The 21,247-nt window shown below is 34.9% G+C and overlaps 1 protein-coding gene across 8 annotated transcripts in view; it reads left to right on the top strand.

Moving 5' to 3' along the window:
• The window catches only part of ETV1 (ETS variant transcription factor 1), a 94,308-nt gene extending 76,367 nt beyond the window's left edge, over nt 1-17,941 (top strand). For all 8 annotated transcript variants that reach the window (XM_026003869.2, XM_026003868.2, XM_026003870.2 and 5 more), the window contains 4 exons: nt 891-959; nt 4,443-4,612; nt 10,260-10,361; nt 15,123-17,941. In XM_026003869.2, coding sequence (XP_025859654.2) covers nt 891-959; nt 4,443-4,612; nt 10,260-10,361; nt 15,123-15,344 — 563 coding nt within the window. In that variant the 3' untranslated portion in view covers nt 15,345-17,941. The remainder of the gene's footprint in view (nt 1-890; nt 960-4,442; nt 4,613-10,259; nt 10,362-15,122) is intronic.
• The last annotated feature ends 3,306 nt before the right edge of the window (nt 17,942-21,247 follow it).

Raw genomic sequence — 21,247 nt, 5'->3', positions numbered from 1 at the left:
ATAAAATAAAATAATTTAAAAAAAAATAAAGAAGAGTATATAATAAGCTGGTAAGTCCAAAATATTTGGGACCAGAAATTTAGCAAAAATGCAGTGCGATTATTGTCACTACTGTTGTTAATATTATGCACTCGCTGTAGAGACCAGTACATCTGAGAAAGAAAACTGTGACTAACGTATATGAAGTTTCTTACTGGTGATTAAGGATGACAATGATTCAGTGAGGGTCACAGTCATGAATACATGGGGGAGAAAATGATTGCTAAAAGCTGTTGATTTATTTTGCATTTTTTTCCATGGACTTAGTTTTATTACAGGGAAAAAAAAGCTAAAAAAAAAAGAAAATTAAAACTATCTTGTCTGTTGAAGATGAAAACATGAGGAGGTTAACCTGGCTAAAAATTTTTCCAGGGAAGTAAGGGGTAAACAGAATGTGTTTCAGTTTATCAGGAAGTAATTGTGCAAGGTAAATACAAGTAACTCATCTTGATTTTCCTACTATCTCATAAATAACAAAACTTGGAAGAAAATGAAAAAGGAGATGATACTGTATAATTTCTAGGTTTGCCAGTGTTAACTGCTCTGTGCTTGGGTTGGTAATAATATAAATATCTGTCGTGTATCACTGTGTGCTGGGTACTATTCTAAACTTGCATATATTAAACCAGTTATTCCTCACAACAACCCTTTGAGATAGGTGATTTATCATTATTCCCATTCTATAGGTGAGGGAACAGAGACAGTGAGGCTTAACAGTGTGTCTAAGGTCACAGAGCTGAAAACTGGCAGAGTCCTTTTCTACCCCAAGTTTTGTGCAAATGGCTATATTTTAAATTGCTTGTGAGCTTCATTTCTATCATGAATAAATGTATCCTCTTTTCCTCCCACAGGCTGTATGTTTGAGAAGGGCCCCAGGCAGTTTTATGATGACACCTGTGTTGTCCCAGAGAAATTTGATGGTAGGTTTCTCACTGTGCTTCAAGTTTGAATTTTTCTAAGAAGGAGTGGAAAGATCACCGTCGACTCCCCTGAAAACAGTTGACATCGCGCCCTAACGATTTTTATGCACATCATTTACGATGCATTTAACTCTTGCTAAACTTTGCCTTTTATAAATTCTCTCTTCGTTCCCCTATTCAGAAGCTTTTTCTTTTGTCCCATGAGAGGTCTCATTTTTAAAGATCCAACCAGAGAGTATCATTCTTGCTGAGCTTTGTGTAGAGTAAGAGGGGTCTTTCCTTTGCCCTGCAGAGCACATGCAGCTTGTTGCTTGAGATTTATTGAAAGCTGATCCCATAATTAACAAAGCAGAACAGAAAGCATGCTACTGTGGATGCACAGATGACTAATGCAGCTTCTTTCCTTTTATTGTTCATGAAAAGATGCATTATGGAACACAGGAACAACATAGCTGCCCATTTAGTTAGTGATTGTTAGTCCTTCTTTTTTGTTTTTCCTTTTCTTTCCCTGGGAAGATGTTCATTACTAATGTGCAATTACTTTGTAATTGCTTAAAATGGAGTTAGGAAAGCATTACTTTTTATTTTTTTAATTTTTTTTATCACTGTCTCTTGCAGTGAAACAGTCCCAGATTTTAGAAATGAGTATCAAGTTAGAAAAAAATATTTTTTCCTTGACAAAGGTGGCAGAAGTCAGCATCTACGAGGAAGCTTGGGTAAAAAGTGAACAGTTAATTGATTTAGTGGTTCTTCAGAGTGGTCTCCATATTTCCTGCTTTGATTGTTTAACAGGAAATGAGCAGGGACCCTCTGATTAGCTGATTGCACAAACTTTGGGGATCATGGCTGTAATGACTTGGTAGCTCTCAGAAGTTTTTAATTGTCATTATTTAAACAGCAAAGTGCATGCTCAGATTGCTTCTCCATCTCTAATTTCTTGAAGACTACTCTGTTCCTAAGGCTTTTGCTACTCTGGTCCTTCTCAGAAAGAATGATAATTTGGGAAAGATCTGTTTCCTTAGTCTTCCTTTAAATGGCTAAATTCATTCAAGGTCACAGGGTTAAGCTCCATTAGGAGTCACTTTTTTGGCCTTATTCTAAATAGATGTTAGTTTTTTAAGCTTCGAGCTTCAATTTGATATGTGCTATTTAGCATCATTAGCAGAGCATCACAATTCTTAAAATACAGCCTTTTCTCTTAAGACAAAGCATAAAGCCTTTACTTTTTGGAATGACCTTCATCAGTTTTTTGTTTTGTTTTGTTTTGTTTTGTTTTTCATTCTTAGTGAGCTTAACATTTAAAAAACTCTTGATGACCAGAATGGGCATCTAAGGAAGAAAAAATAGCTCAAAACTACCAATTGGATTATGATATAATCTAACAAGCCTAAGTCACACTAATATTTAGGGGAACTGTCTATCTTGATTATTTATTCCCTTTGACTACTAAATATTCTTCAATTTTTTACTAAGAAAATGTTTTTTAGAAGATAGTCTTAAATTTTATAAGGAATAGAGAGCAAGAGATTAGAAAAGCACAGGGTTATTTTTTCATTGACAAGGCTAGGATAGCCTGTCACTTTTATAGGCAGAAGCAATCTAGAGATTAAAAGATTTGATAGTGCTTCACTCTCTGCATAATTGCTCAGTTACCCCCATGAAAAAATTTGTAAGTCTCAGAAGGAAAAACTGAGATAAATAAAACTGTCATTGAAATCAATATGAAGAGACACTTCTGTATTATTTGGCTTAGACCAAAATGACATAATGATTGGCTGAATAATTTTATTTTGGTTGTGGTTTTTAAAGTGTTGTGTTTTTTGTTTTGTTTTGTTTTTTTTGTAATTATTTTGAGGCACATTTCTGTCTGTTAATCAAAGGAAAGGTTTTTTTTATATATATTTTTTAAGACTTTTAAAATGTATTTATTCAGAGAGAGGCAGAGACACAGGCAGAGGGAGAAGCAGGCTCCATGGAGGAAGCCTAACGTGGGACTCGATCCCGGGTCTCCAGGATCACACCCCAGGCTGCAGGTGGCGCTAAACCTCTGAGACACCGGGGCTGCCCCAACCAAAGGAAAGTTTTAAGAAGCTTCTGACCTGGTCCGTTTTATAATTCACACGTACACTGTGAATATATTTTCTGAATTGTTTCTATCATGGCATAGAGAAGTTCGCGCATTAATAATGATATGTTTGTAGGGCCCTAGACATTCAGTCCCCAGTGTGACCGATTCCACATACTTTTGGGGATGGTTGGCTGGAGGCAGATGTAAATAATCAGGAGTTATGACTGAATTTTTGTTTGTTTGGTATGAGGAAGATAACTGGCCAGATTTATACCAGAAGAATTCGAACAGTAACACCCTTATTGTAATCTACTTAATAGGTTTTTTTATACTATATAAAAATAACAAATAAATGTAACACAAAGCAACATTTCTTGGTTAAAAATATAGATTGACAGAAAGCTCTTGTATATGTGTTTTTAGGTTGCACTTTTAGAAAGAGACTAGCAAATTAAATTCATGTGATTGAAGTGCAAAGAAGACAAAGAAAAACGAAGGAATTTTTATTTGCTCCCAGTTAAGAAAGTAGTAGTACCAGTGTGAAGGTGTGGGAAAAAGATGGTGTGATGATAATCCAATATGCCCTGATTTACTTATGAGATTTTCCTAATTTATATAAAGTACAGATTACTTAACTCAGAGTTTAAGATGCTATTAAAATTCCTTTGAGATCGAACACCTGGGTGGCTCAGTTGGTTGAGCATCCAACTCTTGATTTTGGCTTATGTCATGATCTCAGGGTCATGTGATCGAGTTCCACATCGGGCTCTGTGCTCAGCCTGGAGTCTTTTTGAGGTTCTCTCTCTCTCTCCCTCTGCCCCTACCCCTGCTTGCTCTCTTTCTCTCTCTCACAAATAAATAAATATTTTAGAATGAATGAATGGATGAATAAACAAATTTGCTTTGAAATATTTGCATTAAAATTTGCATTTTTCATGTGCATGCCCCTGAAGTATTACAAATTATAGTTTGCAGAATTTGTATGAATAAAGCGCCCAGAGCTTAAAATTGAATACTTTTTCTTCAGTGTTGCTTAGAGCAGTGAATAATGTCATTAACAATAAAACAAAAAGAAGTGTGATTAGATGGTATGGTTTTTAAATAAATAAGTGAAAACAAACAGATAGTTACACAAAATTTTAATGAGTAAATTATACATGTGAATTTATTCTGCATCTGTGTGCATTTATTCTGACCCTTATATGTTATATATAGTTGTTTGTAAGTTTGTACAGATTCTTGGTTTACAGGAAATCCTTTAACTATTTTAAAGCCCTATTTAGTGGTAACATTTTATTTCATAGAAACCCATAAAGTGGTTGTGATTTAACCATTTTAATGATTGGTCTAATGAAAATTTTACGTAAATGTCCTAATAGTGCTAGTAATAGAAACTTTAATGTTTTTTAATTTAGGAGACATCAAACAGGAGCCAGGAATGTATCGGGAAGGACCCACATACCAGCGGCGGGGATCACTTCAACTCTGGCAGTTTTTGGTAGCTCTTCTGGATGACCCTTCAAATTCTCATTTCATTGCGTGGACTGGGCGAGGCATGGAATTTAAACTGATTGAGCCTGAAGAGGTGGGTCTAATAGATTTTCATTAGGAAAATCAGATATATTATAATATAAAGAAACATATTGATTAATGTGCCAAAATGTATTTTTTAAATTTTATTTCATTTTATTTATTTATTTTTTTAAAGATTTTATTTATGTATTCATGAGAGACAAAGAGAGAGAGGCAGAGACACAGGCAGAGGGAGAAGCAGGCCCCATGCAAGGAGCCCGACGTGGGACTCGATCCTGTGACTCCAGGATCATGCCTAGAGTGGAAGGCAGGCACTAAACAGCTGAGCCACCCAGGGATCCCCTATTTTTTTTAATTTTAAAACTTTAGGGAAACTTTCTGAATTAGAAGTTGGGCAAAGGAAAAGTATGTCTACATTTAAAATAAGCAATAAATATGTTGCACGATTTTTCCAGTTGAATGACATCCTGCAGGATTGATGTTGTAGAAAACCAGCTAGACTTGGTTTTAGACTTGATTCAAGAATATGATTGTTGGGAAGTCTCTAAAAGAATATCTAAATTGTGGATGTTTGATATTCTTGGAAGAAGAGAGGGTTTGTCTGTTGACAGTCAGCTAGTTTTGCACATGAAGGAATTGTTCTTGAGAAAGTTATTATTTGGATAATCTTGATTTTGTCAAGGGATTAGAGAGGAACATTTAGAGACCAAAGTCGTGCACAAGAGGAGGTGGGGGAGAAATTGCTGTGGGATAAAGGCACACAAAGGCCACAGTAGACAATTCTTAGTCAGTAAGTATTTCTTAGGAAATGCCAACCTAATAATAACACTGTTTCTCTTTGATTGTTGGTAATATCTTTTCAAGTCAGCTGGTCTGTGTACACTCCATTGGAGGGTAAGGAGAGAGTATCACCATATTAACTAAGAAATTACCAGAATGAGATAATTCTAGAGAGAGAGAGAATATGGATAAATGGAACACACTTTCAACTAACTATTCACCTGGCTTACTGCTGCCTTCTCCCAACCCCTATGCATGTACAAATGGAGTTTTCCTGAAGATCTTCTCAGTTCAATTTTTATTCTCCCCAGGTCTAGCTTGAGGCTTAAAACTACTACCATTATTACAGCATAACCCACTAATATCATTTTGGACCTCTATAGAAAGGTGACTTTTATGTAAAATGTTTGTATCTTACTAAAGGTGCTTTCTCGGCTACTGTTAAAATTGACTTTAGTTTACATTAGCCAAGAAAGCAATGGACGACTTTCAATTAGCATGCCTATGATGGCTCATATTGGCTGTAGGGTCTAAATGCCTCAGAAACATGTAAAACTTAGTAAGATATCCAGCTAATTTTGAACCCAAAGTGATTAGTTTCGATTAGTATAGACTGGACATCTACAATCTAGGCTAATAGGACTTTACATCTTCAATTTTCTGCCCTCTGAAACCATGTATTCATGCATAATCAGATGACATGTCCTCATTTGATATCCAGAAAATAAGTTACTTTCCTTATTTAAGAGATTCTCTGATTCAAATTTGTATTAAAAGAAGTTTGAAATAAGAGGAGCTGGTTAGCATAATTATGTCTACTTCAGATGACATGAATACACTAGTAGTCTAGAGGGATTAGCTTTGTATCTCCATTGCCCTCCACCAAACACACAGAGGGCTCAGTATCAGACTTTGAAAATATCCATTATCTAGTATGAGCTAAGTGTTTGGGTGTTTGAATTTCATAGTGTGTCTAAGGCTTAATTTGGCTCTCAAAGGAAATTCATTTTTATGTAGATGTACTTAAATGATGTAAGTGAAAGACCCATAAAAATGTGAAGCACTAACAAATGGAGTCTAGAAACACTTAATGTAAAGTAACTTGAAAGCCCTTTAACATGATGGGAGTGTGTGTTCTTCACCTCATCAAACATGTTAATAATCGCTGCAAGAGGTGGTTCATCCTAGACCTGAGTATATCCAACAGCAATTTCTATCAGTTCTTTCCTCTACCTATGACTAAAATAAAGTGAGCAGAAACAGAACTTTTTTTCCTGCCATATATTTGTTAAGGTGGAAAAATTTCTGAATTATGTTGGTAATTACTGATCTCTGAAGAATAAAGTTCTTACAAACATCATTAAGGTTTTTATTTAGCAATTGTTGACTTTCATTTTAATCATGAATAAGAAGACTTGAACAGATGACCATTAACTTCTATCAGATTCTAAATTTCAGTGATTTTTAATTGCAAGAAAGACACAGTTACATCTGTTCAATACAATAAACGAACATTTAGATACCTTTTCTGCAGTAGACTCATGACTTATAAAAAGGCCAAGTAATTCAGAGTCAGTAGACCATTTCCAAGCAGTAACTGACTCAATGATAATTGTTCAGTAAGTACTAAGTCTCCTATGGCTTTTGTTCAAAATAAAACATGTTTCTAATGCCGCATTGCTCACTGTTGTAGTCGCTTCCATTAGACAATGGCTGTACCAGTTACATTTATTTTTTGGAAAGCATTTGTGAAATTCCTTTAGCCTCTGTGGCCCATGGTCACCCTCCTTCTTGAACCACACAGTAGCTCCTTGAGTGTCTGTGTCAATACAGCTCCTGAAAGCTGCCTCTGAAGCCATCCTTGTAGGAAATACTCATTGGTTCATTTCTTTCTAGTTCATTTTGCATTTTAAAATGATATTGAGGAAGCCTGTTGTCTTGTGCTGATGATCTGCTCAGTGTGCTTGAGTAACTCAAGCAAGCGCATGTTATTTGACAGCTCTCTTTTTGAGATATTTGAGATAATGAGATGTTATTTTCAAATTAATCATGGATCCGAGGGACTTGTCTCAGGGAACAGTTGTTCACATAGTACAACATCCCTAGGACTCAGTGAAGAAGTCTTTCAAAGCTTTTCAAAGTTGTTGAGCTACATGAGTTACTAGGAAGTCTGATAACCAGGACCTAGTTATGGTTTCCAGGTTTACTGTTGGGTATTCAAACATGATTTTTAAAAATAAATTAATATTTGAGCTATTATATTTTCCTTCTAATTCATTTGACAATATGAGTGATTTTTTTCAAAGACTTTCTTCATTTATTTGAGAGAGAGCATGAATGACGGTAGGAGCAGAGGAAGAGGACAGACTTTTGCTAAGCACAGAGCCTAATGTGGGGCTTGATCCCGAGATCCTGAGATCATGACCTCAGCTGAAATCAAGAGTCTGACCCTGTTGACTGTGCCACTCCAGCATCCCTAGAGCGATTTTTATAGTTCAGTTGCCTTTTCAGTTTCCTTATTAATAGTCGGAGTTGAAGGAGTATCATAAGGAAGTTACTGAAAGTGTTGCCATCACTGCACCCATTCCATGTTGAGAATGCTGCCTTGGCTTTTAGTGGTGCTGGAGGTAGCAGTGATTGGTGGCTCATACATGAGGGCCAACTGGGCTTTCTGTGTTGGTACGTGGTCTAAGCTATCTAGGAAATGATCTGTATTACCTATTGATTTTAAGTTTTAATCTTTTTTATTTTTATTATTGTGGTAATAACATTTAACATGGGATTTGCCCTCTTATCAAATTTTTAAATGTATCATATAGTATTGTTAACTGTGGGCATGCTGTGGTAGAGCAGATCTCTAGAACTTACCTTGCATGACCATCCCATAGGCATAGTGGTGTATCCCACTTCCCTTTATGATAAATGTGACATTGAACAAGTAAAAACAGCTCGAAGAATATATTTTTTTTGTTTAAAAATGTCTACTAATACCCACTTGTGCTGAGAATTAACTGGCATCCTAAAAATCAGACTCTGCTGATGGTATCAAAAAATTATCTTTCTCTCCCTAGAGACTTGCACTGGGTTGTCTCAAAGTTGGTTGCAAGTATTTTACTTCCTATGTGCATCCTGGTGAATCTCTAGAGGAGAATCATTTATAAATGAAAAGGTAGTCAGAAACTTGTGTTTAATTTAAGGAAATATTAGTAGTTTATTTTTATGACCCTTCCATGTTTGCGTGCTGTTCAGTTGCCAAGTCTATTAAAGATTTGCTGATGCCCATTGTTAGGTTTTATGTTTGTTTTTTTTTAATTTTTTTATTCATGAGAGACAGAGAGGCAGAGACATAGGCAGAAGGAGAAGCAGGCTCCCTGTGGGGAACCTAATGTGGGATCTGAGGACCCACATGACCCGATCATGACCCGAGCCAAAGGCAGATAGATGCTCAACCACTGAGCCACCCAGGTGCCCCCCCGCATTGTTAGGTTTTTAAAAGACATTTTATTTAGAAAGTATTGCTTTCATTTCTTATTGCCACCCTCCTATTTCACTATTGCTAAGAACACTTACATTAAAATGAAGTTTATCTTTGGAAAATTCAGATATACCTGCCATGCTGACTGCTTGGATATGTAATCATGTTCCTGTTACATCACATCTCTCTGCTCTTAAAAAAGTCTACTGATGCAAGTGGCTAAATTACATTGTATCTTCATTCAGGAAATACAAATTAGCAGGGGGAGAAAATAGCAAGGATCAGTATTTTTGAAAGAAAAAAACAAACCCTGGGGAAAGGTTATTGCTAATAAAGAGGAGAGGAGACAGAAATGATCTCTCTGAAAAGCATTTTATTTTTAGTATAGGATGTGACATAGCAGCAACTTGGAATTTCATAGAAATGAAGGAAAACCCTAACCCTATTAGATAACGTCCTCTTGGGGTCACCTAGGTATGCATGGCAGCTGCAGTTTCTGCTCAGAGTAATAAAATATGGAAATCAATGAGAACCCGTCTCTAACTGGGGTAGCAGAGGCAAAGTCAAAGCTACACTGTTGGACGTAGCGTTTCAGGCAGCCTAGGATGGTGGTGAGGTCGGGGATACAGACACATTGCAGAAGGAGGTTTCCTTGAAGAGCTCTGCTTTGCCAGAGAGGTTGCTCCTCCAAAGCCGCATTCTCAAAAACTCTGAGATTTTTCACTAAACAACAAAGTGGACATTCTGCTTTAGAAGTTTTTGTTTGTGGACTCATGTACATGGTGACCTTTTCTACTTCCTTTTTATTTTTAGTGTCCAATTACTGTTCTCTAAATGAATGCTTAATTCCTCAGTTCAGTATTGGTTACAGTTTTATTCTGGTGCTGCTTCAGGCAATAAAAATTATTTGCAGTTCAGATTATGAATTTGTATACTGTTTCCTTTGCTACACACACAGTGCCACTTGTTTACTGTTTCATTGAGTATCTAACAGGGTATTTTTTCTTTAGTTTATCATAACCTCAGAAAACACCTTCACAAATCACTAAGCTGTGCTTGATCTATAGGTTTTATCTGAAAAACTAAGAAGGAAACAACAGGCAGTAGATCTCACAATGGGAAACTTGCCTCGTTTTAGTGAATTGCAGCCTGTTCATTCCCATTGTAAACACATCCCCTTATTTCCATTTAATTTTGTATCCAAAACAATAGTGACAAAGAATTCTATTGTGAAGTTTCAGAATGATCACTGCACGCCTGGTTTAAAAGCAAACCAGGACACAGGAAAATTCAGATCATGAGAGCTTTTGCCTCTTTACTTATGTCTTTAATTTGGATGTGTTTTTGGAAGATTTGGAAATCCTTGATTAATTTACTAATGTTTTAGGAAATATCTCGATAAGGTAATGCTTAACACTACAATGTAATTCTGTTTTGGTGACAGGTGGCCCGGCGTTGGGGCATTCAGAAAAACAGGCCAGCTATGAACTATGATAAACTTAGCCGTTCGCTTCGCTATTATTATGAGAAAGGAATCATGCAAAAGGTGAGCAGCTACAACAGCATTAAAATTCATTGAAATGTTGCACATTAATCTGCATGTCATACTTTAAAAGCCACATATCATCGCATTGCTGAAGCAAGGTTTTCACTCATTTTAACATATGCTTAGCTCTTGGTTTTGGTATGACAAGCCTTTCTATTTATAAATTCATGAGCATTATACTCCTATGTAATAATGTCATATAGAAACTAGTGGATTTTCTGGAGGTCCCAACTCTACCGTATTTGGTAAAAAAAAAAAAAAAAAAAATGTTGGTTCAGTACTAATATTCCCACATATTCCCAGAAGTTTTTGGTAGTCTGCTGTATTCTCCCCAATGACATAATTTTGAAATGCCTTTGTTTATAGATTCTGAATTCTTACTTTTCCCCTCCGTGTTTTGATGCTTAAAACATTCAGAACATTTCTTGTTCTCCTGAAAAATCTTTTCTTGTTTGAAATCTTGCCCAGTTTTGCTGCTTGACAGCTCAGAAACCTAAACCATTTATTCAAAATCGATATTTGATATTATTTCATTGGTGAATGAAGTTGAGTTAAATGTATTTTATTTTATTTCAAATGAGCTTCTTTTAATATTTGAAGGTGGCTTTAAAAAGAATAAGATAAAACAAATGAAGTACAAAAAAAGTACATTTAAAAAGAATAAGATAAAACAAATGAAGTAGAACAAAGTAAAATTTTGAACAAGGTCATGAATATATGAATAAAGATCAAACATTGGATATTTGTTATTATTACATGTTTTAGCCTTGCATGTGTATTCATTCCAATGTCTAGATTGTGGACTAAGTTTATGATCTATCCATTGTGAACATTACTCTTTTATTGTGCATCCTTTGTTCAGTTGGGGGACACAAACATAGTTATATATTGCAGATTGTGGCATATTTTTATACCACTATAGTTATGCCAAGAAAAACTAGACCAGTTGCTACACGAAACATACTAGACTAGAGGGAACAGCATCATTGAGTTTTTAGACCAAAGGAAATCAGTGCTCTGGAGTTTGCTGGCTCACGAGTCAGAATGCCCAAAATCTCTGAAAGATAAGGCTCAATTAGTCTCTCCCTTCCTATTTCCCTGAATCTCGCCTTCAAGATGTGTAACCGTTTCTTACTTGCTCCCCTGTCTTCTCCACCTCAACACTGGGGTTGTTTTTAATTCCTCCCTTCCTCTCATTCACCTTTCCCATCTGCAGCCAAACCCCTTCAGTGCATCATTCCAGATGCATTCCATTCCTTCCATTTCCCTCACCATCTAGATGCTTCTGGCGGTCAGGTGGGCTGTCACTGTAGGTGCTCGCCAGTTTCCCTGGGCAGTGTTGAGGTGCTGTCACAGAAAACACAGTCATGATTTAAGTTTACATGCTGCCTTCTCAAGGAATCAACTTTTTGAACAGATTCCTCTCCTGCTAACTGGTGGTGTTCTTACTTCATGAAGTTGTTGTCATTATTAAATGAAATAAGGTAAAAGAAACTATTTGCAACTATTTATTTATCAGCTAATATAGAATAGCAAAGTGTCTGTATGTGACAGACCTTTTGGGGTATTGCTACATAATATAAGAAAGCATAGGTTGTTTGATGATGAAACATATAAAATTGAAGTCTACTTGTAACTAGCACAGAAGTGAAGGCTTTTTACAGTTTTTACAGTATGTTTACTCTTCTTCACTTGTTGAGCCATTCTACTTGCTACTGTGTGACACGCTTGTGACTCCCTCATTGCTTCACTGCTATGATTCTATGATTCTCTATAGTTCTTACCTTCTGATTTTTACCTAACATCTGTACCAATCTAATGGTTAAATAAGTTCCAACAGAGCCATTCAGAGGAAAATTATGCTACCCTTAAAAAAAAAACCTATGATGTAGAATTTTATATTTCAGTGTGTAGGGGAAAATGTTTATATGACCACACTTGTTTATAAACTTAACATTATGTATGTATGTGGTGTATGTTAAGGAAAATTAAATGGAAAGATGAGACATTGAAATAAAAATAATCAAATGAATCTAAACATGTAAAAAAAACCCTGATTATTTCAGTAGCTCTGAAAGAGATAAAAAATGATGGAGTATGGCTTTTATTTATTTTTTATCTTTTTATTTTTTTGAAGATTTTATTTATTTATTTATGAGAGACACAGAGAGAGAGGCAGAGACATAAGCAGAGGGAGAAGCAGGCTCCATGGAACTCAATCCCAGGACCCCGGGACCATGACCTGAGCCAAAGGCAGACGCTTATCCACTGAGCCACCCAGGTGCCTGGAGTATGGCTTTTAGACTATACGTGTACACTTCTATTTCAAAACCTAGGAATTCCCAGGAAAATCTATGCAAATATTTTAACAGTAGTTATTTCTGGACTATATAAGGATAGATCATTATTTTCTTTTGACTTGATCTGTAATTTTTAATTTTCCTCCAGTTTATCTGTTACTTCTGATATTTAAAAAGTTAACACCTAATTCAAATATCTAGTCTTTCAAAGCACAGTTCAAAAGATACTTCCTTGTTAATTTCTGATTCATCTCTCCTATAAAATTCATGTTTTATCTATCTCAGCATTGCACTTTGGGTATATTTAATGTGCAGCATTTTCTAGATTGTAATCGTATTGCTAATAATGAAAGACATTATTTCCCATGGTAATTATCAGCCCTTGTTCTAAACTCTGACATTTAACATAGTAGTAGTTTCAAAAATGTTTTTTCATAAGAAAAATAGTAGGAAGCAATGAGTCAAGGCAGACTCCTTAAGAGATTTTATAATCTTGATTGCATGTTGTACATTTAATTCCCCATAGTGATTTTTCAAATCAGTTCTAATTATAACCAATAGCAACAGGTTGGATAAAAAAGCTACCAGTAGCGTAAAGCAAATACCTCTTTCTTTGCAGCTCCAAACAAAACAAAGCAGGTTATTAAATGTTCTAAAATATGCAGGCCATTTTTTTTTTTTTCTCAAATTGGTTTGAATAAAGAAAAAATGGAAAACTAGGATTTCATATCTTGGGTTTGTTTCTGACATTGCCAAGTTTTATTTTTATGGCAATTTCACCTTTATGAACTTAATTTCCTTTTTATAAGGGGCTGAGGTAAGTAAATTTATGCCAACTCTTCTGTTTGTCATGCAATGTACCGGAGAGCTGTCCGTCTCAGTTTTACAGAAGGCTTTCCAAAGGGAGCCGTTCCCACCTCTATTTCACAAAAAAGGAGGAACTGAGGCCCGGTTAAAAACACATCCAAATTCATAAAAACTAAATGCTCACTGTTTTCAAACCTAAGACTATTCAGATTACTTGGATCCTCTAAATTGGTTCCTGTTCCGAGGTAAAAAATCCAGGACAAAAAAATGTTATAAATCTTAAGTCCAGAACAGTAGCAGTCTTTGGTAGTTGATTCTTATTTTCCAAACATATACAGATAGTTTGTGAACCATGAACTTAGCATTCTCCTACATCACAAAGCAGCTAGCAGTGCCTTTTTTTGATACATTAGGAACCCAGAGGCACTGAATAATTTTCACCTTTCTAAAATTACTAATCTCTGCATCTACATGAAGAGTTACCTCAATGTCAATACGAAGAATTGTATTCATACACACACCTACTCCCACCCTCCATCTCCAACCTGCCCCAGTTTTTTGAGAACCTCTGTTTTGTCTATTAATGGGGAAGGAGGGTGCATATTTGTTCCATTCAATTGTTTATAATTTCCTAGAGAAACATTATTCTTCAAAATTTAAGTTTGGGACATGTCATTCCCTACAAATTATGCTACTTCTCCTTTATTTCAGGCAGCTGTCACATTTCTGTTTCTCATTTCCTCCCTATCATTGTATATTTTAAATTCCTTTCACTTTTTTTACACCTCTTACTTCAATTTGACACTTTACACACATCCTTAACTTCTGTCTAATGCATCTTGCCTTCATTTTTAAAAGTGATGTACCCAGGATCATGCTGTCCTCTTGATCCATCTTTCATTTAAATAAGGCTATGCATCTTATGGTTTTTGTTTCTTTTTTTTTTTTTTTAGATGGAAATATGCAGTCATTCCCCCCACCCCCCAAATAAAATAAAAGAAAAAAAAGAACCAGTTCTTTTTTTGAATCAGTGAGTCACTAGTCTAGTCTTATTAGGAACACAGCACATTTTTCTTTTAAGGAATTTCAGAAATCTAATATTTAGAGGGAAACACTACGTTGTAAAGGTCCAGTTATTTTATAAAGATACTACTATCTAAAGCAAAGGAAAAAAATTTCACTGTGAGATGCTTGCATGAAATCATTGATTTTTTCCCCCCAAATAACAATGTAAGTTTACCTTTATGTTAAAATGAACAAACTGCTAAGCTTTCTAGCTGTGCCTGGAATGAATGTAATTATTACTCAAGGTCAATCATTGCTCAAGGTCTCATTTCCCTCTATTGGACTGAAGTGTATTCCACAAAGTAAGATTTTTTTTTTTTCTTTTATGGATACCTGCTAACACTTGGTTACTTTCCTTTTGTTATGCATCCTTTCTGGTGTATAACCATATTTTTGTTCTTTTCTTTCTCTGCTCTTTACCATTTGGGGATGGTCAAGATTGTGGCTCACCTGAGGTTAACTGACTTAAGGTGTCTGCATAGGGATTCACTGTTTGCATATATCATGACATAATCACCCCAGGAAGCTAGTTAGTTAACATCCCACACCATACATAAGGATCGATTTTTCTCTTCTGTGTTTTCATCAGGTGGCCGGAGAGAGATATGTCTACAAATTTGTGTGTGATCCGGAAGCCCTGTTCTCCATGGCCTTTCCAGATAATCAGCGCCCACTGCTGAAGACAGACATGGAACGTCACATCAATGAAGAGGACACAGTGCCTCTGTCTCACTTTGACGAGAGCATGGCCTACATGCCTGAAGGGGGCTGCTGCAACCCCCACCCCTACAATGAAGGCTATGTATATTAACCCAAGTGACAGTCACGCAGGGCCTCCTCGCGCTTCACCTCTTTTTGCAGGATGCAGAGAATCTCTGAGTTCTCTTCAATCTTTGTTTGATTTTCGTTGTTTGTATTTTATTTTTAAATAATAATACACAAAAAGGGGCTTTACTGTTGCATTATTCTATGGTCTGCCATGGACTGCGCACTTTATTTGAGGGTGGGTGGGAGTAATCTAAACATTTATTCTGTGTAACAGGAAAATAATGGGTGAATGGGTGGGGGGATATGGGGATTACTTTTTACTTAGGCTTGGGATGGGGTCCTACAGGTTTTAAGTATGATGAAGCTATATCATGTTTATTTGATTTCATAACAACATAAGAAAATGTTCATTTTCTCTGGGTATCTATGGTACAGTTAATTCACATTGTGTAAATATCCACTTGGAGACTATTTGCCTTGGGCATTTTCCCCTGTCATTTCTGAGTCTCTGCAAGGTGTACAAAAAAAATCCACAAAAAACAAAAAACAAACAAAAAAAAAACAACAAAAAAAACCTACTGTAAATGGCAGTTTAATTGTTAGAAATGACTGGTTTTGCACCTGTTGTAAAAAGGTATTTAGAGATCGCATTTGCTGTTATTTGTTTTGTTTTGCTTTCTGTATGACTCACAGAGGATAACCATAAAATGGGTCATTCTCTCTGAAGTTGAGTGATGATCACCATGACTGTAAATGAGGGGCACAGTTTTGGACTCTGGCTCCAAATCGAGTCACAGGCCAGTAGCATCCCATGTACCTGGTGCCACCTTGCTGTCTAGACACACATCATACTCTTGTTTAAATATTTTGAAGCCCGTTTCAGTTAGATAATGATATGTCATGGTCCTTTGAGATCTTCATTTAAATGTTAAATCTGGGATCACAATGAAGCAAAAAATATCTATCTCACTTCCTTCAGTACATAAAGAAACATTATTTAATCGATAAGAATTAACTGTACTAAATCACGTATTATGCTGTTCTAGATACAGCAAGCACTCCTTAAGAAAAATATCCAATACACTAAATAGGTACTATAGTAATTTTTAGACATGGTACCCGTTGATATGCATTTAAACCTTTTACTGCTGTGTTATGTTGATAACATATATAAATATTAGATAATGCTAATGCTTCTGCTGCTGTCTTTTCTGTAATATTCTCTTTCATGCTGAATTTACTATGACCATTTATAAGCAATGCAGTTAACTACAGATAGCATTTCAGGACAAAATAGATGACTCAAACCATTTATTGCTTAAAAAATAGCTTATGCCATGCTATGCTATAAGCAGCTTTTATGCACATTGACAAATGAAGAGTAAGCTTCAGCTTGCTAAGGGAAACTGTGGAAACTTTTGTAACTTTTGGTGAAATAGAAAATTATTTACAAACTGTCGAAGAATCTGAGGAAGTTGTTGTATGACATAGTGCTGGCACAGATCCTCATCTTGTTTGGGACTCTTGTGTAAATGTGATTGGATTGTTTGAAAGAAGATTTAAAGATTTAAAGTTTCAAAGGGTTTTGTTTTGTTTTTGTTTGGCATTTGGAGAAAATATTGAAAGCAGGATATGTTGTTTCATTCACCTTGGAAAAAAAAAGTAAGTGGTGTTATAATATCTTTGAATAGCTTGCTAAAACCGTTCAAACAAGAAGCATGAGTTTTGTTCAATCCATCAATATCCCAGAGGAACAACATTTTTTAAGAGTCTATAATGAAATATTAAGAAAAATATCTTAAACACAAAGCCAAAATGAACTTATAAAAGCATTCCTTAACAAGCACAGGAAAGACTGATGAAAGATGATTGCCTGGCTACCGATTTTCCAACATGGCACAGGTCACAGCTCCTGTATCTAAATTGAACAGGTATTGGGAAACTTACATACCATAATCAATACTACTCACATTTAATCCTACAAAAAAAAAAAAAAAAAACTATTTTAATTTCAACGTATATATGTAACCTGTGATTTCAATGATTGTTCTGCATATACATTATATATCATTTGGCCCATTTGGGCTAATAATGCCTTAAAAATGAGAACTTTTTCCCCTCACTATGCTCATGTGGCCATTTACAGCACTTAGAATAAAAACAAATTTTAACATATTCAGCTGAAGATTTATTGGAAAGAGAACATATTTGGAGAAATGAAAAGTGGGTCTTTAAAATATCTAAATGAAATTGTATTGAGGATTCCTTTTTTTATTTTCCTCTTTTTCGTTTTTTCTTTTTCTTTTCAAATTTCAAGTTCTAATTTCCCATTGGGGAGGAATTGGACTATGAGTTATCTTAAGGGATCAAAGGAAGAACTGGTATTAATTATATAATATTTAAGGACAAATTATTTTTCTGCTTAAGATAGTGAATCACAAAACAAAATAAGTAATTGGCCAACATTAAGGATATTTCCAATACGGAAGGGTTCAAAACATTGCATTATAAACTCTTTTGGGAAATGTATCTAAAGTTTTCTTTTTTTTTTTTTTTTAAGTTCTGTTTTTATCCTACTTTTTGTTTGCTTGTGTTTTTATTTTCAGATAGATTAATAAATCTGGCAGCTGATTTCTGCAAGATTCTTGTGTTTTCAATTTCTAATTTAATTGGCTACTCATAGAAAATTATTTAAAAATATTTTTTTCTTCAACTTGGTAAAATAAACTAAAAGAAATATCCTCCTAGAGTTTGCTGCCTATTACCCAACAGACTAATTACAACAAAGAATGTTATATCCTAAATAACTAATGAAAAATGATTTTTCTTAAGTTACGCTGAAAAATAAAAATTCACAAAGCTAACAGTGCAGAGCAGTTCTCTCAAATCCTAGGATTTGGGAGGTCATTTATTTGAACCTCCTTTTTACAGATTGTTTTAATTTCTTATAGCTACTATAACAAAGTTAATGGTTTGAAACTACACAAATTTATCCTTTTGTAGCCCTAGAGATGAGAAATCCAAAATGAGTCAAAAGCTATTAAAATCAAAGGGTGTGTATAGGGCTTGTTCCTTTCGAAGGCTCCAGGGGAGAATCTCATTCTAACTTCTTCCACTTTTAGAGGCTGCTGACATTTCTGGCTCCCAGCTCCTGGCTCCTGGCTTCATCACTCCAGTCTCAGTTTCTGTGGTCACATCCCTTTGTCTACTATCTTCCTCTGCCTATCTCTTCTAAGGACACTTGTGATTGCATTTAGGGTCCACCCAGGATAATCTCTTCATCTCAAGATCTTTAACTTGATGACATCTTTGAAGTTAGTATCATTCACAGGACTGGGCTGTGGAGGGGTGTGGGGAGGGTGTGTTACTCATCCTATCATGTAGATGAAGACACTTGTAAAAATACGGATTGATTTACCTATGGGCAAAAAGTCTTATTGATGAAGATAGGATTGGAAGTTATTGAAAAACATTTTTGTTTACCATTGAAATAGTTTTAGTTCACATAAATGGTACTGAAAGCATTCTATTCAAGTTTACCTATTCCACTAAAGCATCTGGTAATCGCATCAAGCTTTTACATGATTTGAATAACCACTCATGTAAATATTATGTAATGAGAGAAAAAAAAAGTGTGATAATTACAGAGTAGTAGCTCAGTTAAATCTGTTGTCCAAGCCAGAGTTATATTTTTTAAATAAATTTCTTTTTGTCCTAGTATGAGTTGTTACTATACGATCTCAACATCTGCAAGGGATTACTATTTAGTTCTAAAGTATGAGTCATCTATATGACAAAGACAGAAATCTACTACCCACTGTTAATAGCGTTTAACTAGATTTTGGGCGTGTCTAAAATAAGCTACTTTGTCTATCTAGCAACACTTTCAGAACTTATAGTGACAAAACATTAGAGGAGAAGGCCATTTGAATGTTTCATACTGGGTATCTTAAAAGAGGAAAAGTAAAACTTAAAAATAAGTGAATGAGCTATTTTCCAGTTGCAGTTTGATGTGAAGATGAGAAAAATAGAGTTGTAAAAAAAAGTTGTTTCAAAATAAGAGAAGGGAATTAAAAAGCCTATTGAGCATATTAAGCAATTGTGATAAGAATTTCATAACAAGATTCCCTAAGATATCAGTGTTGGATGGGATCCTGAGGAATTTGGCCTAATACTTAGAACTGAACTGGTACTTTCAGGGCTTGACTATAACCTTTTTTTTTTTAAACGTAAGAATCATTTAGAAAGATTTATTTATAAAAAATTATGGAAAAATAGAGTTTGAGAGTGGACACCTTTATAGAAGTAATGATTTTAGAATGTTAAATTATATATAGAATAGCTATGGTTCAGGAATTCATATATTGGGTACAGTTTTTTGTTTTTATTTTGCATGTAGACTCCAATATTCTTCCATTCTAAAATGATATTTAATATTTCTATGGAGAAGACATTTTCAATCCACTTGGATGTATTGAAATTATGGTTTGGAAACACATACTATGAAATTTGTGATTATAGCAAATTAAATATGCTCAAAACTTAAATCTGAAATAAAAGCCCAGAAACTGAAAGTATTATTGTGATCACTCTGAATGGTGGCACATCTAAAACTGATAAATGTTGTCTAAATTTTTGACTTGCTCCTAATCATCTGAATCATTTTAATCATTTAATTTATGACCAAGGCATTTGAGTAATGTTTTTGCTACCCTTCTACCACTTCCCATGTATTATTCTCTTTCCAGTAACTTAGGTCCCAGGACATCTGATAAATCTTTTTCTAGTTGTAAGCTCTAATTTCTTTTAATATATTATTTCACTTAACCCTTTCAGCAACTATATCGGAAAGAAATTTGTAGAAGGGAGCTACCCAAATTATTTCAGTGACTCCCATGTGCCAGCCAGCAACCATGCATGACATATGCTACTGCCTCTATCACTGATTGGCTTCACTCGAGGAGAAGCTGAGTTAGGCTTGTGGCAAACAAAAACGTCCTTCTGTCAAGATGTCATGTGATCACAGGCAAATTCATAAGCTGTACTTTTTTTCTGTTACTTGGACCTAACTACTTTCTCGATTTAAATTTCTAATACTTAAAAATGTATGTAACAATGATTCACATTTTGCTGAAACACAGTCTTACTTAAAACATTTCTTTAACCATTCTTGAATAGTCTTTATAGAAAAATCTGACAAAGAAATCAAGTGCTATTTAAACACAGCAACATCAAACCGTGATTTTTTTTTTTTTTTGAGTCTTTAAGCATTTAGAAATCAAAATGATTGAAGTACCACTTTGTTGGTGGTGGGCTTTTTCCCCCCTACCAGAGAAGGATACAGCTTAACGCTCCCAAAAGAGACAGATGTACTGATCAAATTCGTCAGAAAGTTGTAAACACTGCCCCTGTGATTTATGCTATTAGACATGACTTCTGAAAGTAATAGATTTTCCAGAAAACTTTTAAGGCACAGTAAATTTGAATTTACATGATTCAGAAGAAGCAAGAGACAGATGTTTAAATTAGAAAGTAGAACTGAAAGCATAGAAACTATTTTATAAAGAAATCTTGATTTTTTTTTTTTTTGGTAAATGTCACATTACTGCAAAGGGGACTGTGACATCTTATATACATTTTAATTTTATGAAAAGCTAGTAAAAGTACTTGTCCTATAGTTTAACAAATTTAAATGGCAGAATAAAAAAGGGGGAAAAAAAGGAGACAACACAGGGGGGCACTGCTTTTTTACTCTGTAATTTAAAATACTATCCTACTTTTAGGATACTACAAATACTAAAATACTATCCTACTTTTTAATACTACAAAAATATTTCACTTTATACTTAAAATAATCATAAATATTAAATTCTTTGTTTTGTTTTAAAAATGTACGGTATATATAACTTAGAACTTGTAGTTTTAACCATGTTAAGTGTGTGATTC

This window comes from Vulpes vulpes, chromosome 7 (genome assembly GCF_048418805.1).
Source record: "Vulpes vulpes isolate BD-2025 chromosome 7, VulVul3, whole genome shotgun sequence".
Taxonomy (NCBI): Eukaryota; Metazoa; Chordata; class Mammalia; order Carnivora; family Canidae; genus Vulpes; species Vulpes vulpes.
This window is presented reverse-complemented; position numbering and strand designations above follow the sequence as displayed.